This window comes from Python bivittatus, unplaced genomic scaffold (assembly GCF_059951505.1).
Source record: "Python bivittatus isolate LINGU-HERP-01145 unplaced genomic scaffold, Pbiv_v1 ctg000960_np1212, whole genome shotgun sequence".
In the NCBI taxonomy this organism is placed as follows: domain Eukaryota; kingdom Metazoa; phylum Chordata; class Lepidosauria; order Squamata; family Pythonidae; genus Python; species Python bivittatus.
Window position 1 is genome coordinate 7,224,048 of NW_028277124.1, and position 23,009 is coordinate 7,247,056.

General features: G+C 37.6%; 1 protein-coding gene across 2 annotated transcripts in view; it reads right to left on the bottom strand.

Annotated features, from left to right (window-relative positions):
- CFAP61 (cilia and flagella associated protein 61) overlaps positions 1-23,009 on the bottom strand; it is a 150,090-nt gene that overhangs the window by 115,771 nt on the left and 11,310 nt on the right. Inside the window, exons 6-11 of one of the 2 annotated variants that reach the window (XM_088131400.1) lie at positions 18,387-18,519; positions 12,701-12,854; positions 11,318-11,385; positions 7,891-7,930; positions 6,087-6,120; positions 3,591-3,597 (exon numbers count right to left, since the gene is read on the bottom strand). In XM_088131400.1, coding sequence (XP_087987526.1) covers positions 3,591-3,597; positions 6,087-6,120; positions 7,891-7,930; positions 11,318-11,385; positions 12,701-12,854; positions 18,387-18,519 — 436 coding nt within the window. Of the gene's footprint in view, positions 1-3,590; positions 3,598-6,086; positions 6,121-7,852; positions 7,931-11,317; positions 11,386-12,700; positions 12,855-18,386; positions 18,520-23,009 lie in introns of both variants that reach the window. The other variant, XM_088131401.1, reaches the window with a different exon arrangement.

Consider the following 23,009-nt stretch of genomic DNA (forward strand, 5'->3'; position numbering starts at 1 on the left):
TTCTAGATGGCTAACTAGGTTCAGCAATCCAAAGTATGGGTCAAGTACAGGACAGTGGAAGGTTCTAGGCCTAGGTGTTTTAGAGGGGCAAATGTTCTGTGGCAAGCTTGACTGCTCAATTTGTAGTCAAAAATATCAAGATTGAGTGCAAGAAATTGGCCTTCTAGCTAGGCAGATTATGGTTACTGTGATCTTGATGGAACCTTGAAGGATAACCTTCTTCACTGACATTTAGGGGTCTAAACACTTTTTAATTTTTTCAGTGGGCAATGCATGTTGGTAAGTTAGGAAGGACAGCTAGTTTGGTGTAGTGGTTAAGGCAACAGGTTAGAAACCAAGAGACTGTGAATTCTAGTCCTGCCTTAGGCATGAAGCTGAGCGACCTTGGGTCAGTCACTCTCTATCAGCCCTAGGAAGAAGGCAATGGTACACCACTTCTGAAATCCTGCCAAGAAAACCACATGGACGTGTTGAGTAGGCAAAAAAAAAAAAAAAAAAGGAAAAGCCCCAAGGGAGAAAAAAAATACAGGCATATCCCAGAGAGTAGCTTTATCAGGGCTGTACAATTTGTTGGATTCAACTAATAAGAGGAGCTTCAAAATATAGAAAAGTATGAAGAACATGAACCCAGCACCTCTCAACAACACATTAAAATAGATATGCTTTTTTCTCAAGATTGTATGGCTACTGTGGGGATGCTTCTACTGCAGCTATTCAATCCTAAAAACGGATGCAGTTACAAAAAAAGTGCTCTGTTAACACTCGTGTGCATTTCAAAGAGCAGTCTGAAGCCCTAAATTTTAGTAAGGTTGTGACACACAGATCAAATTAAGATTCAATTTCCTTTTGTTTTCCAGAAAGAACAATGTAATGTTTCTTTAGAAATCAAGACTAGCAGGATGAAGCTCTTTAGAGAAAGCACATCAGTTGACCATTAGGATTTAGTTAGTGTGACCTTCTCACACTTTTCTGGAGCTAGGCAGAAAGGAAGAGTTACTTTTTTAAAATCCAAGCCTCACACATGTGTGCAATTTTGCAACAAAGCTGATTTAGGTAGAGTTTGCACATCATCACATGTGAAAACAGATGACAGGATAATCCAAGGTCACTGTGCTCCTTGTCATGCATCCACCTCCCCTTCATTTTGTGGTGGAAGCAACCTGTAATCTTGCAGTGTTTTTTCTTAAAATTCCAGGTGGCAATGCCAGCTCCTGCAGAGATGATACTGGCCTCTGCTGGATCAGCTGTATTGCACATAATGAGGTGCAGGAATTTTTCAGACTGCATCTTCCCACAGCTGTATATACGTTGTCCCTACTATTGGGGACCCTGAAGCTGCAGATGAGGTTTGTCTGCCTTACCAAATGGCTATTAACCATGTGAATTATAGCCCCACTTACAGTTTTTAGATTCAGGAGGAATGGAAGTGCCATGTGGAAGAAGTTAATTATCTTATGATGAAGTAGCACCTACCTATCTCTGGGTCCCTTGACATATGAATTATTGGCAGCAGAAGCAGTTGTTCTCTTGCCCAGCCACTACTGAAGGAGAGATAAGAAGCACAAACCTGGCTTGGCTGGACAAGGTGAACTCCATCCCCATACTTTGTCCCTGCCTGCCCAATACAAAAAGGGCACCAATTACTTCCTAAAAGTGGGGCTTGAAGAGAACTGTCATTGAAGGCAAGTAGCTTGAAGAAGCAGTGAAGACCAGCACCCTCCATCATGCTGAATGCTGGCTATCCAAAACTTTCATCAATCTAATGCCCCCAGCTCTGTCTCCTTTTCAATGCCACTACCACCACCCTACAAAAAACTCACTTAAGTTAAGCCTTCCCACCCTGACCAGCAGATCCACTCCACTTGTCTGCCCCTCTACCTCTTCCAGTCATGATTTATTGAGGTGGAATATTTTTAAGGGGAGTGGGGAGATGAACATCAAGATTATGTGCCTGAAGCCAGTCTATTCCCCAAACACTTGGGACATACAGTAAAAGGAAGTAATCAAATATGTTTGCAAGAATTCCTGGTGGTCATTGTCAGCTGCAAAAGAGTCATATGATTTGAGCGGTCTGCTATTGATTGTCCATCTGCATAGCAGATAGCAGTTGTGCAAAAACCTCATCTACACAACTGGCAGTCGCCCCAAAGTCCCAAAGATTTGAGAGCTGGATTTCCAAGCCCATGGAGGTGTGAAAGCTAATGGAGATTACAAAATGCAATTGCCTGGAGTCAGATGTTGGAGCTCCCTTTAATTGCCGAAGGGACTCTTCTGGAACTCTTGGAAGGGAGGCTTGCAAAGTCTCCCAAATACAAAGTTTTGGAGCTGTCTTGGAATTTACTTCTGAGTAAATTTCCAGAGGTGAGGCACTTTCCAGCCAACTTGGAGCAAGGAAGCTTAGCTGAGGAAGCCATCGCTATGTGTCCTGGTATACCACAGTAAAAACACAATCTGAGGTTTCGTCTTCATGGTTTTGCTACTGCAGAGAGGGATCTCATAGCTCTTATTTGCATGGCCTCTGTACTGAGTCTGAGGAGGCAATGGGGAATGGAGGAAGGGGTGATGAAAGACTGTGAAACTATGTCCCTCTGTTATTTCTCTCTGCTTCAACTCCTCCCACCTCCATCAATTTCTACATAATGCTGAAATAACTCTTCCAGATTCTTTGGTGTCCTGTCCTACCAGTTCATTGGAAAGCCCTTCCCAAAATGGATCAAGGAAAAATGTATATCTCTGACATACAACTAGAAATCAGCACTGTATTCATGAACAGCAGGGAGCTTGAGGATCTGTCACATTATTCTAGATCTAGTAGTCAAGGTCCAATGCCTCTCTGATGTGAGAGTAGTGAGGCTTTGAGAGTGATGGCAGCTCTTCTAGGCAAGGTCACAAAACAAGAGTTGCTAGGAATCTTGGAATGACTTTAATACAGTTAGGGTACTGTAAAAGTATCTTGAAAGCTGTCATAGCCCTTCTCCACTTCAACTTATACCTAATACAATTAAGGCAGAGTTGTTTGGGTTTTTTTCCTTACACTTTTTACTTTCCCAGGACTGAGATATCTTTTCTGTAATGGCTCAGCATTTCCCTACCCCTTCTCTGAACCATGTATCCTTCACAATATGGCTTAGGGCCTGGGTATCTTTGGGATCACTTTCTCCCAGTGGTATCTGAAAAGGAAGACTCTCTTTAGGTCCCTTTTCCTAGAGAATGTTACCACCAGGGACCTTGGAAATGAACCTTCTCCATTGTCACCCATCTCTTATGGAACAGCATTTCCCCCAGGATTACAACAGTTTGATCCCTTCTGGAATTTAGGAAAGCCATTAAGATATGGTTGTTACCAGGAGCCTTTGAATATCCCTATGAAGTAGATATCCCCTCCCCCTTTATGACCATCTATAGAGATAGTCTTCGACTTACAACCATTCATTTAGTGACCTTTCAAAGTTATGAAAAGTGACTTACGACCAGTCCTCGCACTTATGACTGTCACAGCATCCCTGTGGTCACATGATCAAAATTCAGATGCTTGGCAACCGGCATGTATTTACAATGGTTGCAGTGTCCCAGGGTCATGTGATCATCACTTGTGACCTTCCCAGACAGCTTCCAACCATGGGGAACTATGTGATTCACTTAATGACCATGTGATTCACTTAACAACTACAGTGATTCATTTAACAACTGCCACAAAAATGTCATAAAATTGGGTGCAGTCACATGATGCCTCGCTTAACGACCGCTTAACTAATTTTCAGGTCTCTATTGTGGTTGTAAGTCGATGACTACCTCTATTACTTATTTGCTCAGCACAACAGGATTAATGATTATTAAGTAATGTTATGTTATTTTAACCTTTTTAATGGATGGAGAGTACACCACTCAGAGTCAGTTAAAACTGAAGTGGTTTCTAAGTCTGTGTAAATAAATAAATAAATAGCCCTACAAATAAACAAGCAATCCTTTATCGGGAAGGGAGCATTTTACAGGAAGAGAGAAATGTAGTAATGAATTTAGTTTACTGAAAATGAAAAGTAGAGGGGGAAGAGATCTCCTCTCTCCTCCTCTTTAACTTGTCCCTAACTGCTTAATCAATTATAAAAAAATGCACAGTATTATTAACTATATAAGGAAGAGGGTGATATGTGGGTTGCCTCGGTAGGCAGAGGACAGGAACGGTCAGAACTCCCATATCTACATCTTGCCAGATGTAGCTGCCACAAGTTCTTTGTTCCTGTCCCTGTGCTGGAGTATAACAGAAGATAAATAAGCTGCCATAACCTGTGCATGCACAGTCAGAGCAAAGGTATAATGAAATTTCCTCAGACCTTATACAACATATGCTGGAACTGGCAGCCTTGAAGATTAGGAAGCCAATTAAACAAACCAATCCTTTAATCAGGACTAAATCAGTGGAAAGTCTAGCATTTTTATCTCTGACCATCCCATAACAGCCCCAACTTGGGATAGGATATTTAGTGCATTATTATTTATGACCACCAGATGGCAGTACATACTGAGTACAGTACTGCATACATACTGAGCAGTTCTTTTTGTACATTTTTGTACATTTCTCAATATGTATTATACCTTAAGAGTCTTGACTCCTGACAAACAGTAATAAAAATCTCTACTGCACAGTTGCTTCTGACCAGCAGATGCAACTAATTATCAAGCAGCACATTTAATTCCAAATAGCTATTCCTCCATTTGTTTAGCAGGAATACTTTGTTTGAAGGAATTTAAGAGTAGAAGCAGATTCTGTTCCAGTTTGGTTCCCTATATTCAAAAACCACCCCATGGCTCAACTATTGCATAGAATCTCCAGGGTTGGTTTTAATAAAACTTACCAACTTTATTTAATAAGGCAGGGAGAGATGCTAGGAAGTGTACTTGATTTTTCTATGTGTTCATAACCATTTTTTCTGTCTTAAATCCATGGTTATTTACATTTGAAGGACAATGTACAGTAGTTTAATCTAGAATGAAATAGGTAAGGTCTTGAGAATACCCAAGGATAAATTTAAACTAGTGGAAAACCAAACTGTTTTAAAGACTTCTGGAACATCATCAAGGTGGGAGCCAAACAGATCTCTGGGAGGGACATCATTCCAAAGGGCAGGCACTGTGACAGAAATGCTGTGCTTCCTGGGCCCCAATAAATGGCATTGTTTGAGTGATAGGTGAAAATTAAAGACAAACAGATAGAAACTGAGAAAATTGAAATGGAATTATAGAGGTAGGGTTAATTTTGGACCAAAAATACCCTCTCTACTTATTAGTAGGAACATGAGGTCTGTCTTCATCTTGACCTGTATTTCCAAGAAAAAATAGTTTACCATATACCCTTTGTCACATGACAATTCTAGAATGATTTCAAATGAATGTATAAACGAGAAAATAGTTAAGTTCTACAGAAAATTGGCCAACATTCTTACATGTTATATAAAGTATAATTATTTCAGAATCTACAGAAAATGCCCATAAGGAAAAAAAGGAAAGAAATTATGAACTTTGAAATAAATAATATTATAAAGAGACTACTGATATTCAAAATAAGAAAAATGTAGATGCCACAATAAGCTAGAACTATAATGAATTTTTGACTTAGCATCAGCAAGCAGCATACTAGTGCACGTTGCTAACATTGTTTGGCCACCTCTGTAATTTATTGCTATACGTGATCCATAAACTCTTGTCTAGTTCTTAATTTATAAACAGAAGTAAATGAATTATATCAGAAAATATTAGAGCTCCAGGTGAGTCATGGCTGACTGAAAACATCTTCACGAACAGTGGAGACAGACAACCACAGTGAAGAATGAAGGACCGGCAAATAGACTGGTCCTTCAGAACCTCTCTGGAGAAGGAGAGGATGGGAGACAAGTACTCTAAATAGCAGCCCCTCATGAGGAGATCATAAAACAACAGTCTCCTGCGGGATTGAGCATCAGGAGACGAAGGGAGACAACATCTCGCTCTCAGCCACAGCAGAGACTTTACAAAGGAAACTAAGTAGCTGCACTCACTTTCTAATCACTTTTGGAAATGATCTGTTTGACCTTCAAAATGCCGAGTTTGACACCTGGTGAGTTATACCTTTTTTCTTTGATACAAGGAATTTTAAATAGAGACTAAAAAATTTAAAAACAATATATAACTGGCAAAAAGCAAAAAAAAAAAAATTTAAGAAAGTTATAAACAGACTAGGAGACCAGAGGAATTTGGAACATTCGTACTTTTGCTGTAAGATTTGAAAAACAAGTATATCATTAAATAATACACCCGTGGGAAATGACTGAGACACAGTTAAATCCATATTAGGAACTGAGATTCTTTGAATGCTGCAAATGGACACTAGAGAGGACTAAAGGACCAGGCAGAAAAAAAATGGGGACAAGCACGTCTATCAACGTTCAAACTAAGGTTTTAAAATGGCTAACCCTGGTATAACCTTTGAGTTTCTTAAAGAGTTCTTCACAAAAGAACTGAGATATTAATAACGAATACCTTAGAAATCATACAGGTTCCAATGTTTAAACCTTCAGAAGATGCTAAGGAAGATTTTAAAAACCAACATTTACCTGATACAGATATAACAGAACTTGAAAGTATAGGATATGATAAAACTGAAAAGATTACTAAACTGGAAATACAAAAGATAAATCAAGAAAAGGACTTGGACAAAGAGCAGTTGAGACAAGAAATCCTGGACAAAGCCTCTTTACTAGATTCACAAAAAAGCTTGGTAAAAGATCTGAAGACTTTTTGGGATGCCAAAGACTGATGAAAGACCAAATCCTGCAACACCACTAGAACAGAATTAAAGGCGAAAATTGTAAAGTAAAAAAGGAAGGAGTATAAAGTTGGACTATCTGATCAGGGATAAATTATTTATTTGACATTTCTGATAGCTTCTAATGGACTTTTTGCTGAACCAGGACTGAAAAGATGATGATTACTGGATTGCATATAGATATGAGTTAGATTATGGGAAGAAGAGTTTTTTATTTGTAATCTTAAAAGAGGGTGAATAGTTATTATGTTAGCTTATACTTGGTGTGATGAAAGTTGGAAGCCACTTCTTTGTCTTTGTCTTTGTCTTTGTTTCTTTTTCTTTTCTTTCTCTTGCACTTTTTAAACTTTTTTCTTACTTTTCTTTTATCTTTTAGTTTAGTTTTATCTTTTTATCATTTAGTTTATGTCTATTAAAACTTCAATACAATTATTATTATAAAAAAGAAAATATTTACACCCTACATTATATACTTACAGGCAATCTAAAAACACTTGTCTGAAAAACTTAACACAATTCTCAGACTTCTCTAGGAAGTCAGATAAGAGTCATTGATGTAATAGCTCACAAAGTAAAACATACAATAGAAAAATACTTAGTTGCATCTTGTTATACATGAGTTAAGCAATTCTCAAACAAGAAATACTTCCAAACCCATAAACTTAAACTTCACTAATAATAGTAGCTTTTAAATCAAATCTAATAGTCCATTTAAAGAAAGATATTAAATAAATCCATACTGTTTCCTTAAATACTTAAATACTGCAAAAGAATAAAAGTGTCTATACCAGCTTCCATATGAAAGGACAAGAGGTTTATTATTTTATATTGCTAAAAATTCTATCCTAACTATTCTACTAAATAAAATGGTACTATCAGATATTAATAATCTAACTTTTTCATCATTTCCCTATTTATGCTATTTCTTAGCACAGAATTGTGTTATAATTGCAGCCTACGTTTAGAAGATATAAATAATCCTAGATTTAGAAGATATAAATAAGCAAGATATAAATAAACAAGGGTGCAAAATATCAGATTCAGAGGACTTGCCTGAATACTTTCTTCTGCAGCTAGCGTTGCATTTGCATCTGAAGCTTGAGAAAAGACACTTCCAATTTTGCTGGGTCTCTACCAGAATACAAATTGGAGGGAGGAAAATCTGGTTAACACCATCTATACTTCTCTATTATGTCCTGAAAACAAGTTGCATTTCTGGTCATAGCTAATCAATGCTTCTTGTCATCAGTGCATCCTTTTGGAAGCCACAACAGGACTTTTGGGGATTATGGAATACTGTACTTATCATTTTTTGTCTAATACATATACACATATTGGCAATACTTTCACTTTTGAACACACATTTTTTTATAAATATTTGTTCAGAAAATTGCACTGTAATATTCTGAGAAACAAAAATAATGAAGGCTAAGGATTGCTTGATTATAAGTAAAGTTTTTGGAACATCTATTTTTGCAAATATGGATTCTGTATCTGCACAATGACTCATTTAGAATGTTTTAGAACTGAGAAGTATCCTATCTCCCAACACAGTGCGTACAAGTGGTCCTCGTTTAGCGACTGCCTTGTTTAACAACTGTTCACAGTACAACAATGATGAAAAAGGAACTTTACAACCAATCCTTGCATTTACAACCTTCACAGGTCTGTAATGCAAAGGAGAACTGAAGTAAGATCATAAGCACCATCGTGGTTTCACTTAGCGACTGCTTCGCTTGACAACCAAGTTGCCAGTCCAATTGTGGTCACTAAACAAGGACTACCTGCATGTCCAAGAAGATTCCATCAAATTATTACAGTTCCTGGAGCTGGCACGCAGGTCCTTTTATATGGTTACAAAAAACCAGGCCTGCTAGGAAAAAGTGGGTGGATTTGGGATACGTGCAGATGCCCATACAAAGAACTACAGTGGTACCTCGGGATACGAACTTAATCCGTTCCGTGGCTCTGGGCGTATCCCGAGTTGGTCGTAACCCGAAGGAAATTTCCCCATAGGGTTCAATGTAAATCCGGTTAATCCGTTCTGCCCTCCGAATTTGGTCGCACCCCAAGGCAAATTTCCCCATAAGGTTCAATGTAAATCCGGTTAATCTGTTCCGCCCTCCGCCAGAATTTGGTCGCACCCTGAAGCAAATTTTCCCATAAGGTTCAATGTAATTACCGTTAATCCGTTCTGGTGTCCGTGGACCACACGTCAGGGGCGGGAAAACGGCCGGGCGCGGTGTGGCAGGAAAATGGCCGGGCGTGGCGCGGCGGGAAAACGGCCGGGCGCTGTGTGGCGCAGCGCAAAAATGGCCGGGCGCCGCGGCGGAAAAATGGCCACGGACCACATGTCAGGGGCGCAAAAATGGCCGTGGACCACATGTCAGGGCGGAAAAATGACCGTACCCCGAGGCGGAGTTCGCACATCGAGGTAAATTTTTGCGGCCGGAGCTGGTCGTAACCCGAAAAGTTCGTTAGTAGAGGCGTTCGTATCCCGAGGTACTACTGTACACTTACAGGTAAGCAATCTGTCTTCCTCCTTTATGGTCTCTATGCATTATCCAGTGCATATGGGTTGATCAGAAAGCTTTACTAACTGGTGGAGCAGATTTCTTACTTAAGTATAGAAAAGATTAATGTCACAGCAAAAGCAATACTGATGCATCCTTTGATGTTCAGTCAATAAAGTCAAATAAAATTTGACCATGGGGCCATGAGGATCTAATAGACATGTTCAAAAGTAAGACTCCTTTGTAAGTGTCATCAAAGAGGCCAATGCCCTAATGGAATGAGCCTCAGGCTTCACTGGAGAGGACAGATGAGCCAGTTTAAATGCTAGTGAAATAATTCCACTCCCACCATGTGAGCGTGTTACATGGTTTACACATTTCACATGGTGGACCAATACCTTCTGACAGAGCAAAAGGGGACAGTTCAAGACAAGATAAAAACAAGAGCTATGTCTTAGCAGTGTATGGAAGATTCCAAAGGTGAGATAAGAGATGGAAAAAATGTTGGCAAAATAAACAGCTTCTCAGCCTTTTTGTTAAGTTCAAGTGTAGAAAAACACTATTGAGTCTCTTAATGTAAAATGTGTTTGCAATGAACTCTGTACACCTTCTTGCTGATATTGAGCTTTCAATATGCACGCTGAAAATACAAATACTATGTTGATTCTGAGGAACAATACTGCCTGGCAAATGCATAGTATTAGAGTAATGTATTTTTTCTGTTTTTAATGTTCATATAACAATTTTAAGCATCCTTTTTCATTGTCACTACTCCAAGTACAAACAGCCAAGCAAAGAGTGATGGAATTTTAAAAAATATTTTCCTTTTTTAAAAAGACATCTCATTGGCCAATTCTTCTCAAGATTGTGTGAAAGATAGCAATCAGTATGGATTAACGCCCCACTACTTTGAGGATCTGAAATTAAAAAGAAGAGAGCAAGGGGTTTGTTCCAAGCTTCCATTATTTTCTATGGTCAGAACACTCAGACTATTTCAAGGTTTATTCTATATTTAAGAGCATTAAAATATAATAAACCTGCTGAGTCAAACTAAAGGCTCATCTAATCCTGTATTTTGTTTTGTTTTTTAAAAAGTATGCCTTTCTCACTGCAGTGTAACCTTTGCCTTAAAAATATAAACTGGTAATGGGCAAAAGGCTGGCTGAGTGGGGGAGAATGATTAGAATGGGTGAAAGTATCTATTTGCTGATCATGAGAAGTGCTTGGAGTGACACATCTGCTTTGGAAGTCCTGGTGCACTTGGGATCCTCAACTGTCATTCCAGTGATGGATGTTGTATAAGAAGGCTGGGGCAGACTTTGATTAATTTAATTCAAATCTCACTCTCCTTGCATGACACCAGAGAGTGCCTACCCCAGCCTTCAGTTGGTACAGATATTGAAATGAAAGGTTTGCTTGGAAGTTTTAAAAGGATGAACACACCTTTCAAACTTTCCAGTCTGGAACAATCTGACAAAGCTAACTTTTCAATGAACTCCCCATCTCTTTTAGGATAGCTCTGTAATGTATACATATACTTTTCGCCTTAATTCAGATAAAGTTATTATAACACATCAAATACAATGATAACATATGTAAATCTTTTTGGAAAAGGCTAGGTTAGTCTGTTATAGCAAAAACAAATCCTTGTGATAATTTAATGATTACTAATCTTATTATGGAAGATGTTTCATGTATTAAAGCCCATTTCATCAGAAGCAGCTATATGTATGTGTGGGGTGATGCACATACACTCACATCCACAGATCTACTTAAATGGCAACCATGAAAAAGTACGTAACCTTAGCTATAATTATATAATTTATCATTCTTCAGCTGTATTCAGCTTTCAAAAAACAGAGCTAAACCAAAATCTTAGTATGCCTATTTTAATTAGCAGGCACAATATTTTAGTGAACTCCTTGCTAATTTGCTACATGAAAGTCAAAAAGACTTCACTAGGAAGATTTTATTTTCAGCCTTAGGTATTCTTGTCCATATTTACCTGGATATCTGTATTTTGGGTATCCATCATTTCTTCTTTTTGACTTCCTAAGCTACTGTTTTCATCACCTGAATGGGGCATTTTAAGAGAAAATAAAGCATAAAATACATTATAAACAAAGCAGTTTTCTTAGAGTATGAACTAATTTTTATATTCAATTCTATACATTTTTAAACTTTCAGCAGGGGAATCAGTTTATTCTGAAATGTGGATTCCAGATATGTCTATTCAGAATGAAATACCATTGAGCTCAACAACCCTTACTTCTAGGTAGATGTGTCTAATATACTCAAATTTTTATAATTATCCCATTTTAATTTTCAAAACTCTACAGTATTTTTATAAGACCAAATGAAATTGTATCTCTTCATCAGTCAAAACCCAGGGGACAAGGGTCCAAGTACAGCTACCTAAGTTCCAAGACAAACCTCTCAGGTGGACTATTCTATCCCAACATTTGTAATCAGTTAAAGAGCTAGTGTCTACATTTGAGGGAGTAGACCTCTTCTGGTGCCTGAAACTTGCACACATATAAAGCAGCAGCAGCAGCTTAGAATCTTTGTCGGGGGATGGGGGGATTTGAGGGAGTGTAGGTAGAGTGATGGCAGCAGGTTGCATCAGTATTAGGGCTACCAGATCAGATTTGCAGCAATCTGGTCAATCACTAGATGGACATATACAGCTTTCTGTGTATATGTGGTCACTAAGGTTATAGAATGCTTTTGTCCACAGCCCACATTTATCTGTCGCTCCACCCCCGTCCATCAGGCTGGCCTAGCCAAATGCCTAGTTTCCTCTATGGACACATGCCAGCCATGCTGTTAACTATGACCACTTTTTTTTAAAGACCGTAGAACCTGGCTGGGGCCCTTGTTTCTGTGGGCCCAAGACAGCAGCCACACCTGCATTGAGTATATTTACACCAATAGGGGGGATGGCTGGTCTTGGAAATATGTACAAAATTCTTAGATGGAGTTATGGCCTATAGGCATGCAAACTGGGAGTTATCTGATATAGAGTTATATTCCACTGAAGCAAGAATCCTCCAAAAACTTGCAGGAAAGATGAGGTCAGTAATTGATTTTTAAATCTCAAGCCTAATAAATAAATATTTAAGAAAGACTTAAAGACTTGCAATTATTAAGGATATCAGTTGGCCTAACTATTTCTTTTGTGGATTTTACTTTTTTCCAAAGTCCATTAGGCTATTATTTACTTTTCATACACTGTCTCTTATGCACATGCTTTGCATAAGGTCAAATTTTCCTCTATGGAAATGATTACTAATAAATTCTATAGAGTATTTTGACCCTGATGGGAAATGAATTACCCCAATTTATTTTCTAGCACTTAGTTAAATTTTGCAAAATATCTTGATTTCACCTGTAATTTCACTTGGAATGCACGGTGGTTTAAGAATATCATCTGGGTGTGGTTTGCAAAGTCCATGGAAAAGACTCAAGTCAAAGCAGTCATGAAGCAGCTGTGTATTCACTTCAGAGCATATGCTCATGAAACCCACTGCTACGCCATCATCCTGAAACATCCATTTAAAAATGCTGTAAATGTTTTCTTTAAAGACATAGAATCTCATAAGGTAAGAAGAGATACCATTAACTCCTTGTATTAAAATTCATGCTACTGCTTATAATGCAGCAAAGGGATCTCTGACAGATAACTATGAAATAAGACTAAGAGGCATAAAAGAGTGCACTGATTACTTTGTGTTAACAGTGATGATTTTTCAGGCTTCAAAGCCATATACAATATTTGAAAAACATCTCACATATTCCAGTTTAATCTGGTGATTTCCAGACTTAGTTTTAAGAACAGCCATACTACTATTCTATTCAATCAGTGTTCAGTCAGATCCCAGTGGGTAAGCAGAAGATACAGGGCATCCACCTGAGGGTCAAAAAAGCCATGATGGTAGCCCAGCTATGTTTAAAATCTCACCTCTTTTTAAATGTACCACATTTTAAAATGAGCTAAGGCTTCAGTCACACAATCATGGCCATCCTTTTTACTCTTTTGACTCCCCCCTCCCCCCAATGCCCTTGCAACATTGGGAATTGTATGCTATAAGGTCCTCCCTTTCACATGCTCCAACAACAGATACGAGAAGCCTACTGGCTTTAATACTGAAGGCAATTTGTGGCAATTATAATTAATAGCTAATTATATTATTACTGTCAGCAAGATAATTATCTAAAGATAGAACAGAACTGGACCAAGTTTGGGGTGGAGGGATAAGCCTACAAAAGATTGATCTAGCTGGGGGTGAGGGGATTTCAGAGGAAAAAAATCCTGAAAAAGTCCCCACATCCAGATCAATGGGAAAGGTAGGCAGTGGTTCAGAATTTTGATGACTTCCATTCTTAGCCCCTTTCTTTCTCCCTTGTTGTCATGTGATGGGGGTGGAGCTATTATTAAGAGTTGGAAAGAACTCCAGAACTCATTCTCTGTATGCATTCCCTATGTCGTTTTGGTAAATGTCTACTTAAAAAAGAATTAAATTTCTGTGAAACTCAAGCTATCTCAGTTCCATATGATATTATCTGGTTACAATAAAGGTATAGTGGTGATACCATTGCTATGAGGATTTCTTTCCACCTGAGGAATATTTAGGCTGCATTCTATCATTCCTAGTGGACTGATGAAGAAAATCCTATCCAAACTGATAGGAGTGATCAAAGTGACCCTATCCACTTGATTTTTTGCTACCTAGAATAACAACCCAAATTACACACAGCTTGGATAATATAAAGACTGCGATTAATTTCTCATTTGTTTTCTACCAGCCAAGAAGTATAGATTCATAGGATGATAACAGCTGGAATTTACATTTTTGAAAATGGAGAAGTTACAAATATTTGATTCTTCTCAGCAGCCTTTAGGAGAGCTCTTATCTCAACCAAACACAAATCTGTAAACATTTTCCAAGTGCTCTGCATCACAGCAGTCTAGCTATGTGGTACTGGCTGGTTTGGAGATGGCTCTAAGAGCAGCTACATTTTTCTTTGTTTCCTCCTTCCCTCTTTTTTCCCTCAACCAATATCTGAAATAAACAATACCAACAGCAACCAGTGTGAAAACTGAGGGTTAACATGCACCAATTTTGAGAACACAAAGATTGGGAAGGCTGACATAAAGCACTGAACACTATGTTATAAATATCCAGAATTCATAGACATTGGGCTTTAGAATTAGAATACCAAAATAGTTTCCAAATCTCAGGAAATAATAGTCCACTTTATTCTGTATTGGTCGGACCTCAATTTAAGGACATAGACAAATTGGCAATTAATTTTAGACATCCAGACAAATTGGAAGAGTTTCAGAGTGGGCCAATGAGAATAATCAGATGACTAAAAATAAGTCATAGAAGGACGGATTAAAGGAATTGGGAATATTTATCATAGAAGAAAAAAAAACCCTTAATGATAGATGTGATAGCACTTTAACTAAATGAAATAATGTCACAAAAAGAGTTCAGGATATATTCTCCATTTGTGCAGATTTCAAGAAATGAAAAAAATACCTTGTCACACCCAACTAGCATCTCCTTACTCAAGGACATCCCTAATGAGAATTTTTTTTTAACTCAGCCAATAGGAATAATAGTATAGCTAACGTAATACTAGTGTGTGTATGCATCTCTCTGACACACAGATACACGTGTATATATGTGTACCAAAGGGGGAAAATCTTGAAATTAAATTGCAATTAAGAATAGCATAGCTATTTACATGAAATTAATTAAAAGCATACATCATGGTATGATGGTTCCAGGCTTCTCTTCTCTACTTGCTTGATCATTCATCTAAACCAGTGTTTCTCAACCTCAGCAATTTTAAGATATGTGGACTTCAACTCACGCTGGCTGGGGAGTTCTGGGAGCTGAAGTTGCTGAGGTTGAAAAAAAAATTAGCCAGACAAAAGCCTGCATGAACTGGTATCCCAGGCCAATGAAGCCAATTTTTTAAAGTCTTAACTTTCTATAAAGCAGGTATTGTAGAAATCACCTAGAAAATACCTGTATTACAGTTTCCAGTTTAACCCTTAAATGATCTTGATTACTCAGTTTAAACCTTGGAGGCTACTCCCTATTCCCTTAGAAAACCCATCGGTGAATTTATTTTATCTTCAAGAAAACTGATAGACAGGAAAGGTGAAATCCTGCTGATAGATAGGAAATGTGAAATCCAATATGTGGCTTTGGATGATTTTCCTCAATAAATAAATGAACAAATATGTTTTTTTACTCATCTGTTAAATTGGGTTCTCTTTATCTGGTTTTAGGACTTGTGTGGAGAACAGATCACGTTTTACATCATATTTATGCAGAAATATTGAAAATTCAAAAGAGTTCACAAACTTTTAAGCACCACTGTATGTACATGAGAATGTAGAGAGCTGGTGCAATATAGTGGTTAAGGTGCTGGGCTAGATGTGGGAAGACTCAGGTTCTAATCCACTATCAACCATGGAAACTCACTGGGTGACTTTGGGCCAGTCACTCTCTCAGCCAAAGCTTCCTTGCTGGGTTGATGTGATGGGTAAAAAAAAGAAGAAAGAGTGCAGTGTACCCTGCTTTGAGCTTCTGTACAAAAAGCAGGATGTAGATCAAATAAATAATTGTAATAAATCAGCTTTTTGCAAAGGAAGGAACAACTCCCCTCCCTGAATGCAAACCTAATTTTAGTAGACGCAATAGTTTTATTAGAAGGCATGGCAAAGCTTTACCTTTTTCCTGTTCTTGCAAAGTACAGTGGTACCTCGGTTCACGAACTTAATTTGTTCCGTGACTCTGGTCGCGACCCGAATTAGTCGCGACCCGAATCAAATTTCCCATAAGGTTCAATGTAAATACGGTTAATCCATTCTGACCCCTCCGAATTTGGTCGCCAACCGATTTTGGTTACGTCCCGAATCAAATTTCCCGATAAGGTTCAATGTAATTACGGTTAATCCGTTCTGAACCATATGTACTTTTTTTTTAAACCACAAAAATATGACACAAAGTACAGTACAGTGCAGTACGAAGAGAGAGAACGCTAACCTTGCTCGACGCGACTTCTGGGGTGGAGGACAGGAAGGCAGGTGGGGAGGCGGTTATTGCTTGGAGGGAGAGTCCCCCTCCCTACAGGAAGCCACGACCACGTGTCATGGGAGGGAAAATGGCCGTGGATCCTGTTCGTCACCCGATCTGGCGTTCGCGAACGGAGGCAAAATTTTGCAAACGGAGCTGTTCGTGACCCGAATTGGTCGTGAACAGAAATGTTCGTGACCCGAGGTACCACTGTAATGCTTTCATCATTCCCACTCGTTCCTCCAACTGTGTCACTATTCTGAATTACTCTTGTAACGGCTGCCTGAGCCACTAAGCCCAAGAGCAACAGAGTACAGATAGCCATGAAAAACCCTCTTAGATAAACTGCATTCCCAACTATACAACCTTTTAATGTCCCTGACATGGCATTATTATGTTTTGCATACTTGCTAGTTTGGATAATATAGCCCATGCATTGGCTATCAAGGGCCATACTTAACATTTTTAGGAGGCTGAGGTTAGAGCCTTATTACACAGGGAGGCTGGGCTTGGTTTTTCAGTTAGTAAACTTGGTTGAAGGGAAACTCCAAATGTTGTATGCAGGCCAGGGTCTGTAGGGTGCCTACTCCTGTAGTAGCTGGTAGTTGTCAGCCCTATAAGGTAGGCCAGACTAAGAAACTAATGCCATATGGGTCTATAACTACTTTTATTAGAACAGCTATTGTAACAGAGTTGTGCAATCTGAATGTGCTTTCCTCCTCCTTTGTTTTATCTTCATGTGAATTAGGGAGGGGCCTGTCTGAGGTGATTTCTCAAGTTTGTTTCTTGGAATGGGCTTGTCTGATTGTTGCATTGGTAACGGATCTTCCCACTGTTCTTCAAGGCTATTCTCTGTTCCCTCTAAAATGGTATAGACCTCTTGCTAGCAGGAAAGAGTTTTGGATCCCCTGATAGAATGGTGGTAATTATCTCATATGGCCTAGGGACTGCTATTCAGAATAACCACTCCCAGCAGGCCAGACACAGCATCTCTTCTGTCCTATCATTACCAGCCCTTTATTGATAATTACTGAAATGGTTCTCTAGCAGCAGGAAAAATCCTGAAAATTCCCCCAGAAGAAAAGTCCCTGTCCTGCCTTTTCTCCACTGATTACATCCATACAAAAGCTTAACAGAAGGAATAATTTTCCCATATAGAATTCATAGCAGGGACCTTCCCATAACAAAATCAGAATGAGAAACTGGCCATCAGTTGCTTTTCAATCAAAAATGCACTCTACTTCCTCAGAATGTCCAATCTTTACTAACTAACTAACTAGATGGCTTTACAGCTATTATTCCTAAGCAATTATTGCAAATGAAAGTCCCACTGGGAGCCCTACCAAACCTAAGAAACCTACTTGGTTTTTTGTCATCAACAGAGTTAATGTACAGGAAATCTATATAATTCCTCTGTATGCAGACATAACTTCCTGGTAATTTTTATTAATTCGTTTATTTTAAAAATTATATACTGCTTACGCTATTAACAGCTCTGAGCAGCTTGCAAAGATATAGTAAAACATATATAAATATAAAATTAAAAACATAACATATAAAACACAATAAAGAAAATGTCATGACACAGGAATGCTTGATAATTATTTCCATGTTTTTAGGTAAATTTGCTTAATTCATATTCTTCAGAATAAGCAATCTGTTTTCAGCAAGATGGGATATATCTCCTTCCTGTCTCTCCTTCCTTTAGGAGTTGTGGAGGACAGTAAATTGAAGCTCTAGAGGCATAGGAATCCTTCATTTAAAACCCACAGAAGTGGTTTTTTATAGCAGGCAGTCTTCACCAGCCAAATTCTGCTCCCCACATGCAAAAGATAAAATAATGATAGGGAGCCATTTCAACCCCAGTCAAACTAGGGCTGGTATATTATGGGATATCTCAAATGAATCCAATTTATCATTAAAAAAAATCAGACGAGTAGCTTATCTACTAATTTACTGTTACTATCAAAGGCTCACCTCACAAACTACAGCAAGATTCTTTTCATCTTGAGCTTCTATCAGTTCAGCGAGGAAATATTCTCCATAGGTTTGCCTCAGAGTATCATTGTGCCGTGAAAAGATTGGTGTGAGATCATCATGGTCTTCTACCCTACAGATGAAATTATCCTTTTAAGAATGACAAGAAATAATCTAGGATTTTATTTTTGTTTCATATAATGTAAGTATAATTGATAAACGAAAGGCATCAATAAACTTCATAAAATGGGTATTCTGCAAAATAACATAAAATCTTCTGCAGAGATAATATTTTCCTAAATTACAATAGATGGTTACAGCAGATGCAAACTATACAATCTATTTTAATATCAAGGCTTAACACAATAATATGTAAATTAATACAAGACAAGAAAAATGGCAATTGCATATAAAAGAAATTAATGCCTTATTTTAAGATTCAATAATACAGCAGAAAGATTTGAATGAATTAGGATATGTTGTACCTATCTGGAGCGACCAGCTCAGAGATAAAATAAAGACACAGTTGTAATTGAATACCCCAGATGTTATTTGGCATTATTAACAGTCTGATTAGGGAAAAAGTGGGGACTTTCTGAAAACATATGTAAAAAAGCAAAGAGAAGGCATTAGAAATCTAGGGAATTTTTCTAACTGAACTGATATGGTATTATTCTGACTTAAGTCCTACATATAATTGTGCAGTGCAGTCAAACACGATTGCAGAAGATATGTCTAATTATTTAAGGATAGATTTATTTGTACTGACTTTATGCCAGAGATGATGGTCCCTGCCCATCCAAAATGCTAGTGGTTTTGTACTGCTTCAGTTAAACATCTCCATCTAGGTAAGTTTAAAGAAGAATGAGAAATAGAAGAAAGGGAAGAGAGACTACATAAAAGGAAAAAAGTAATATATAAAGGAAGGAAACAGTTTTCTAACAGTACTCCTGGCCTGGCCTGGTCAAGCCAAGGATCGTAAAGAAGCAGGGTAAAGAGTCAGACTGGATGTGAGTGGAATAGGTAGATCTTGTACTGGCAGAAGAAAGCAATGTCAGGACTTAAAAGACTCAGAAGAAGCTATGGGGTAGATTAACAATGAGTATAAAAGCTGTAGCTCTAACTCTTTATTGCACTCAGTGAAGAGCTTCACATTAACAAAGGTGAAGAGCTAATTATTCCTTAGCTTGATGGCTTGTTGCTGAGCCTGGCTTTAGCCTCTAATCCTTTCTGAAGCCTGAGAGCCTTGCATGGCTGGGAAATTACGTAACTGAATTTGAGTTTCCCCTGAATTATATTAACCTGAAGTTCAATACATTTTTAGCCATCTTCAAAGCCCTACTGATCTCAGGAACATGCAAACACTTGCTTGCAATGATATGTATCAAAGTGACCTATTATTCATATTTAATTAAGCTGAAAGTTGATGTATGACACTAAAGTTAGGGATTATTTTCAAATATTGTATTATTGTTGTCATGGGTTAACAATATTGATCAACATAGCCATTCATTAACTGTTTATCATTTTATCACCTTAAAATGCTTTTTTTTTTTTTTTAATCCACACTCAGTCGTTACCGACTCTGCGGTGACTGCCTGGACGAGTCCTTGCAGTTTTCAAGGCAAGGTGTTTCGGAAGTGGTTTGCCAGTACCTCCTTCCTAGAGCAGAGCCCAGCTGGGGGGTGCAGGGGGCGGGGTTTCCGTTGCTTTGCACCTTTTTCGGGCGTGCACGGCTTCCGTGCTACTGGCAACTGCTCCCGACTCCTTTTGCAAGGCACCGCCAGCATTTTTCCTCCCACCAGAGTGAGAGTACCCATTTATCTACTCATTAGTTATTAAGCCATAAATCAATTATGAAAAGTGGAATATACAAAATGGGTTATATTGTCCACCAAAAAGCATAATTAGCCTTGCTTATCAAACAGTGTAATTCAGGATTTCTAATGTATATTAATTAGAACTGTATATAAAAATTATATACAATGCACGTATGCACATATTATACACACACACACAGATACATACTGTATTTATATACTACTGACTACAGTAAAATTCACAGATATATGGTACAAACAATTGTGTACTTTTCCATAAAAATAGAGAACTGACACCACTTGTAAGTTAATGATCACTTTCAGATATTGGAGTATGTGCCCCATACTCTGTAACTGCATGTAGTATTTAGAAAAATATGTAGTCCAAGGTATATGGGTATTTCCTGAGCTATCGAGTAATGACATCTTTTCTCAGAACCATATGCCATTATTTATTATAATAATTATTTTTTACAAGCTGGAAGCATTTGGGATACTGAAGTGGCTGGGCAGATTTTCCTAGAGAAATGTATTGGAACATACATGACACTTCTTTCTGAACTACTAAAGCAGCTCCATCTTTTTCCAGGCTTGCACAGCTGCTCCAAGAACTGATCCCAGTTGCCTTCACATAGCATGTGAACGTACCCCGGATAAGTTTTTGAAGCAGCTGTGGGTACATGGAAAGAGGCACAACTGCTTAATCAGAAAAAAGGCGCACACTCCCACTCATTCCAAAAGACCTCTTTGGAAGGATTTGCCCAACTGTAATACTGATCAGACAAGATTAAACATTATTTATAGTATATAAGAATACCTTGCCACAACCATGTTATATGCAATATGTTATATGCAATATGACATGTTGCCTGCCTTTTCATGGCTGCATGAAGAGAATGAGAGAAGGTCTCATAGTGCTGATGAACTAAATATTGGCTTCTCTTTTGTGACAGGTTCCATGCATCTTTTATCAAGACTAAATAGCTCTCACTTGTTTAAATAGGAGTCCATCAAGTTTGTTGGAAGGATATAGTTCTATTTACCACTGGATTTCCTTTCCTCAATAATTTACAGGTAGTCCCCAGTTTAAGAACGAGTTCCATTCCCAAGGTCTGTCCTTAAGTCAAATTTGTAAGCCGGAACAGTATTATTGTATAATACTGTATAAGTAGTATTATGTAATTAACTTGAACCATTGTATATTTAACTCAAATCATTGTGTATTTAACACAAATTTTGCTACAATAGGCTCCATTCTTAACTATGGGTCGTCTGTAAACCAGGCGTTTTTAACTCAGGGACTACCTGTATTTTGTTCTTTTCCTAGAGGAGGAAATAAACAATTTATGGGCAGATTAATTAAAAGTTTTTTAGTATCTGTACCAAGTATCTGAATGATGAGAGCTATACATTTATGAATAATGGCTTAACACAATGGCTCTCAAAAGACTTATATACATTTCATCAAGTCATTCTTACTATTTTAATCAGAGTATTAATTATTTAATTGAATCCACTTCTTTGTCATGTTTGAAGACAACAGTCTTCTCAAAGTGGCTTAGAAAGTAAAATAAATGTAAAATGTTAATAAAAGTATATTAAAAAATAAATATTTCTTCTATTTAGGACTCTCAGCATGGGATCAGTTTGTTAGATACTTTAGGAAATACTGTGGATAAACCCAGTAATTCAGTATATAACTTAAATTTTTGCAAAGAGAATTCTTTATTACCAAAACCTGCTTCAACAAGAAACACAGATCCTATACATAGACATCACCAGGTGGACAACATGAGAATCAAATCAATTCAGCAAGGTTGAGGAAAGTAATATGTGAAGATAACAGATAAGGTGGATGGATAGGATCAGAAAGACTTGGAAAAACTATGAAAAACATGTCAAGACTGTTAGCATTTGTCCATACAGCCAGACTTGATTTAATGGGACCTAACAATTATAAAGAAAACAATTTTATAATTCAACAACAAATATAACCCAAGTTTTATAGGTTTTAAAGCATCCTCAATGGGACTAATCAAGCATCTCATGGGAAGAAATTCCACGAGATGCAAGTGGGGAATCAATTTAACAATATATAGGATAAAAATAATTGAAAAATGCTTTTCCAACAAAATTCAGCTTCACTAACTTCCAATACTTGTCATGAAGTGAAGGAGGACATAAGCTACTTCAGCATTTAAAAAATAGGATTTCAATCTCATGTCTGCCAGCTATGTATCAATAACAATAATTAAACAATAGTAACAACAATAACTGACTTTCAAATCCAGGGCCACATAGAAAATGCACTCTCAAAGATGTTTTGTGATATCTATAGGATAATCTACTAATAATAATAATGCCCTTCCACAGATACAACAGAGAATGGGATGAGATTTGATTCAGACTGATGATGGATTTTATGAGCCCCTCTGGACAATCCTCCACAAAGCTTCCTAGATAACCTTTGAGTTCCCCTCTGATGGCTCTGCTGCAAATATAAGTAAGATAGCCTTCCGTGTACTGTGTCATGTCCTTGCAAAGGAGAATATTTCATATTATTCAATTTAATTACTGAATCAACTTTGTTAATCACAAAAGTTTGTTGAAATAATAAATTACTTTTTACCAACATGTATTCTTTCATTAGGTATTTGGATATATGGCTAACAGTTATTGTTTCAAACTACTAGCTGTAAATGCTATTAATTTTGCTTAAATATGAATGTATATTTTTTATATATAGCGTACATGTGTTTAGGTGTACATATGTACTATATGTATAATGAGGTAGGCTTTCTGA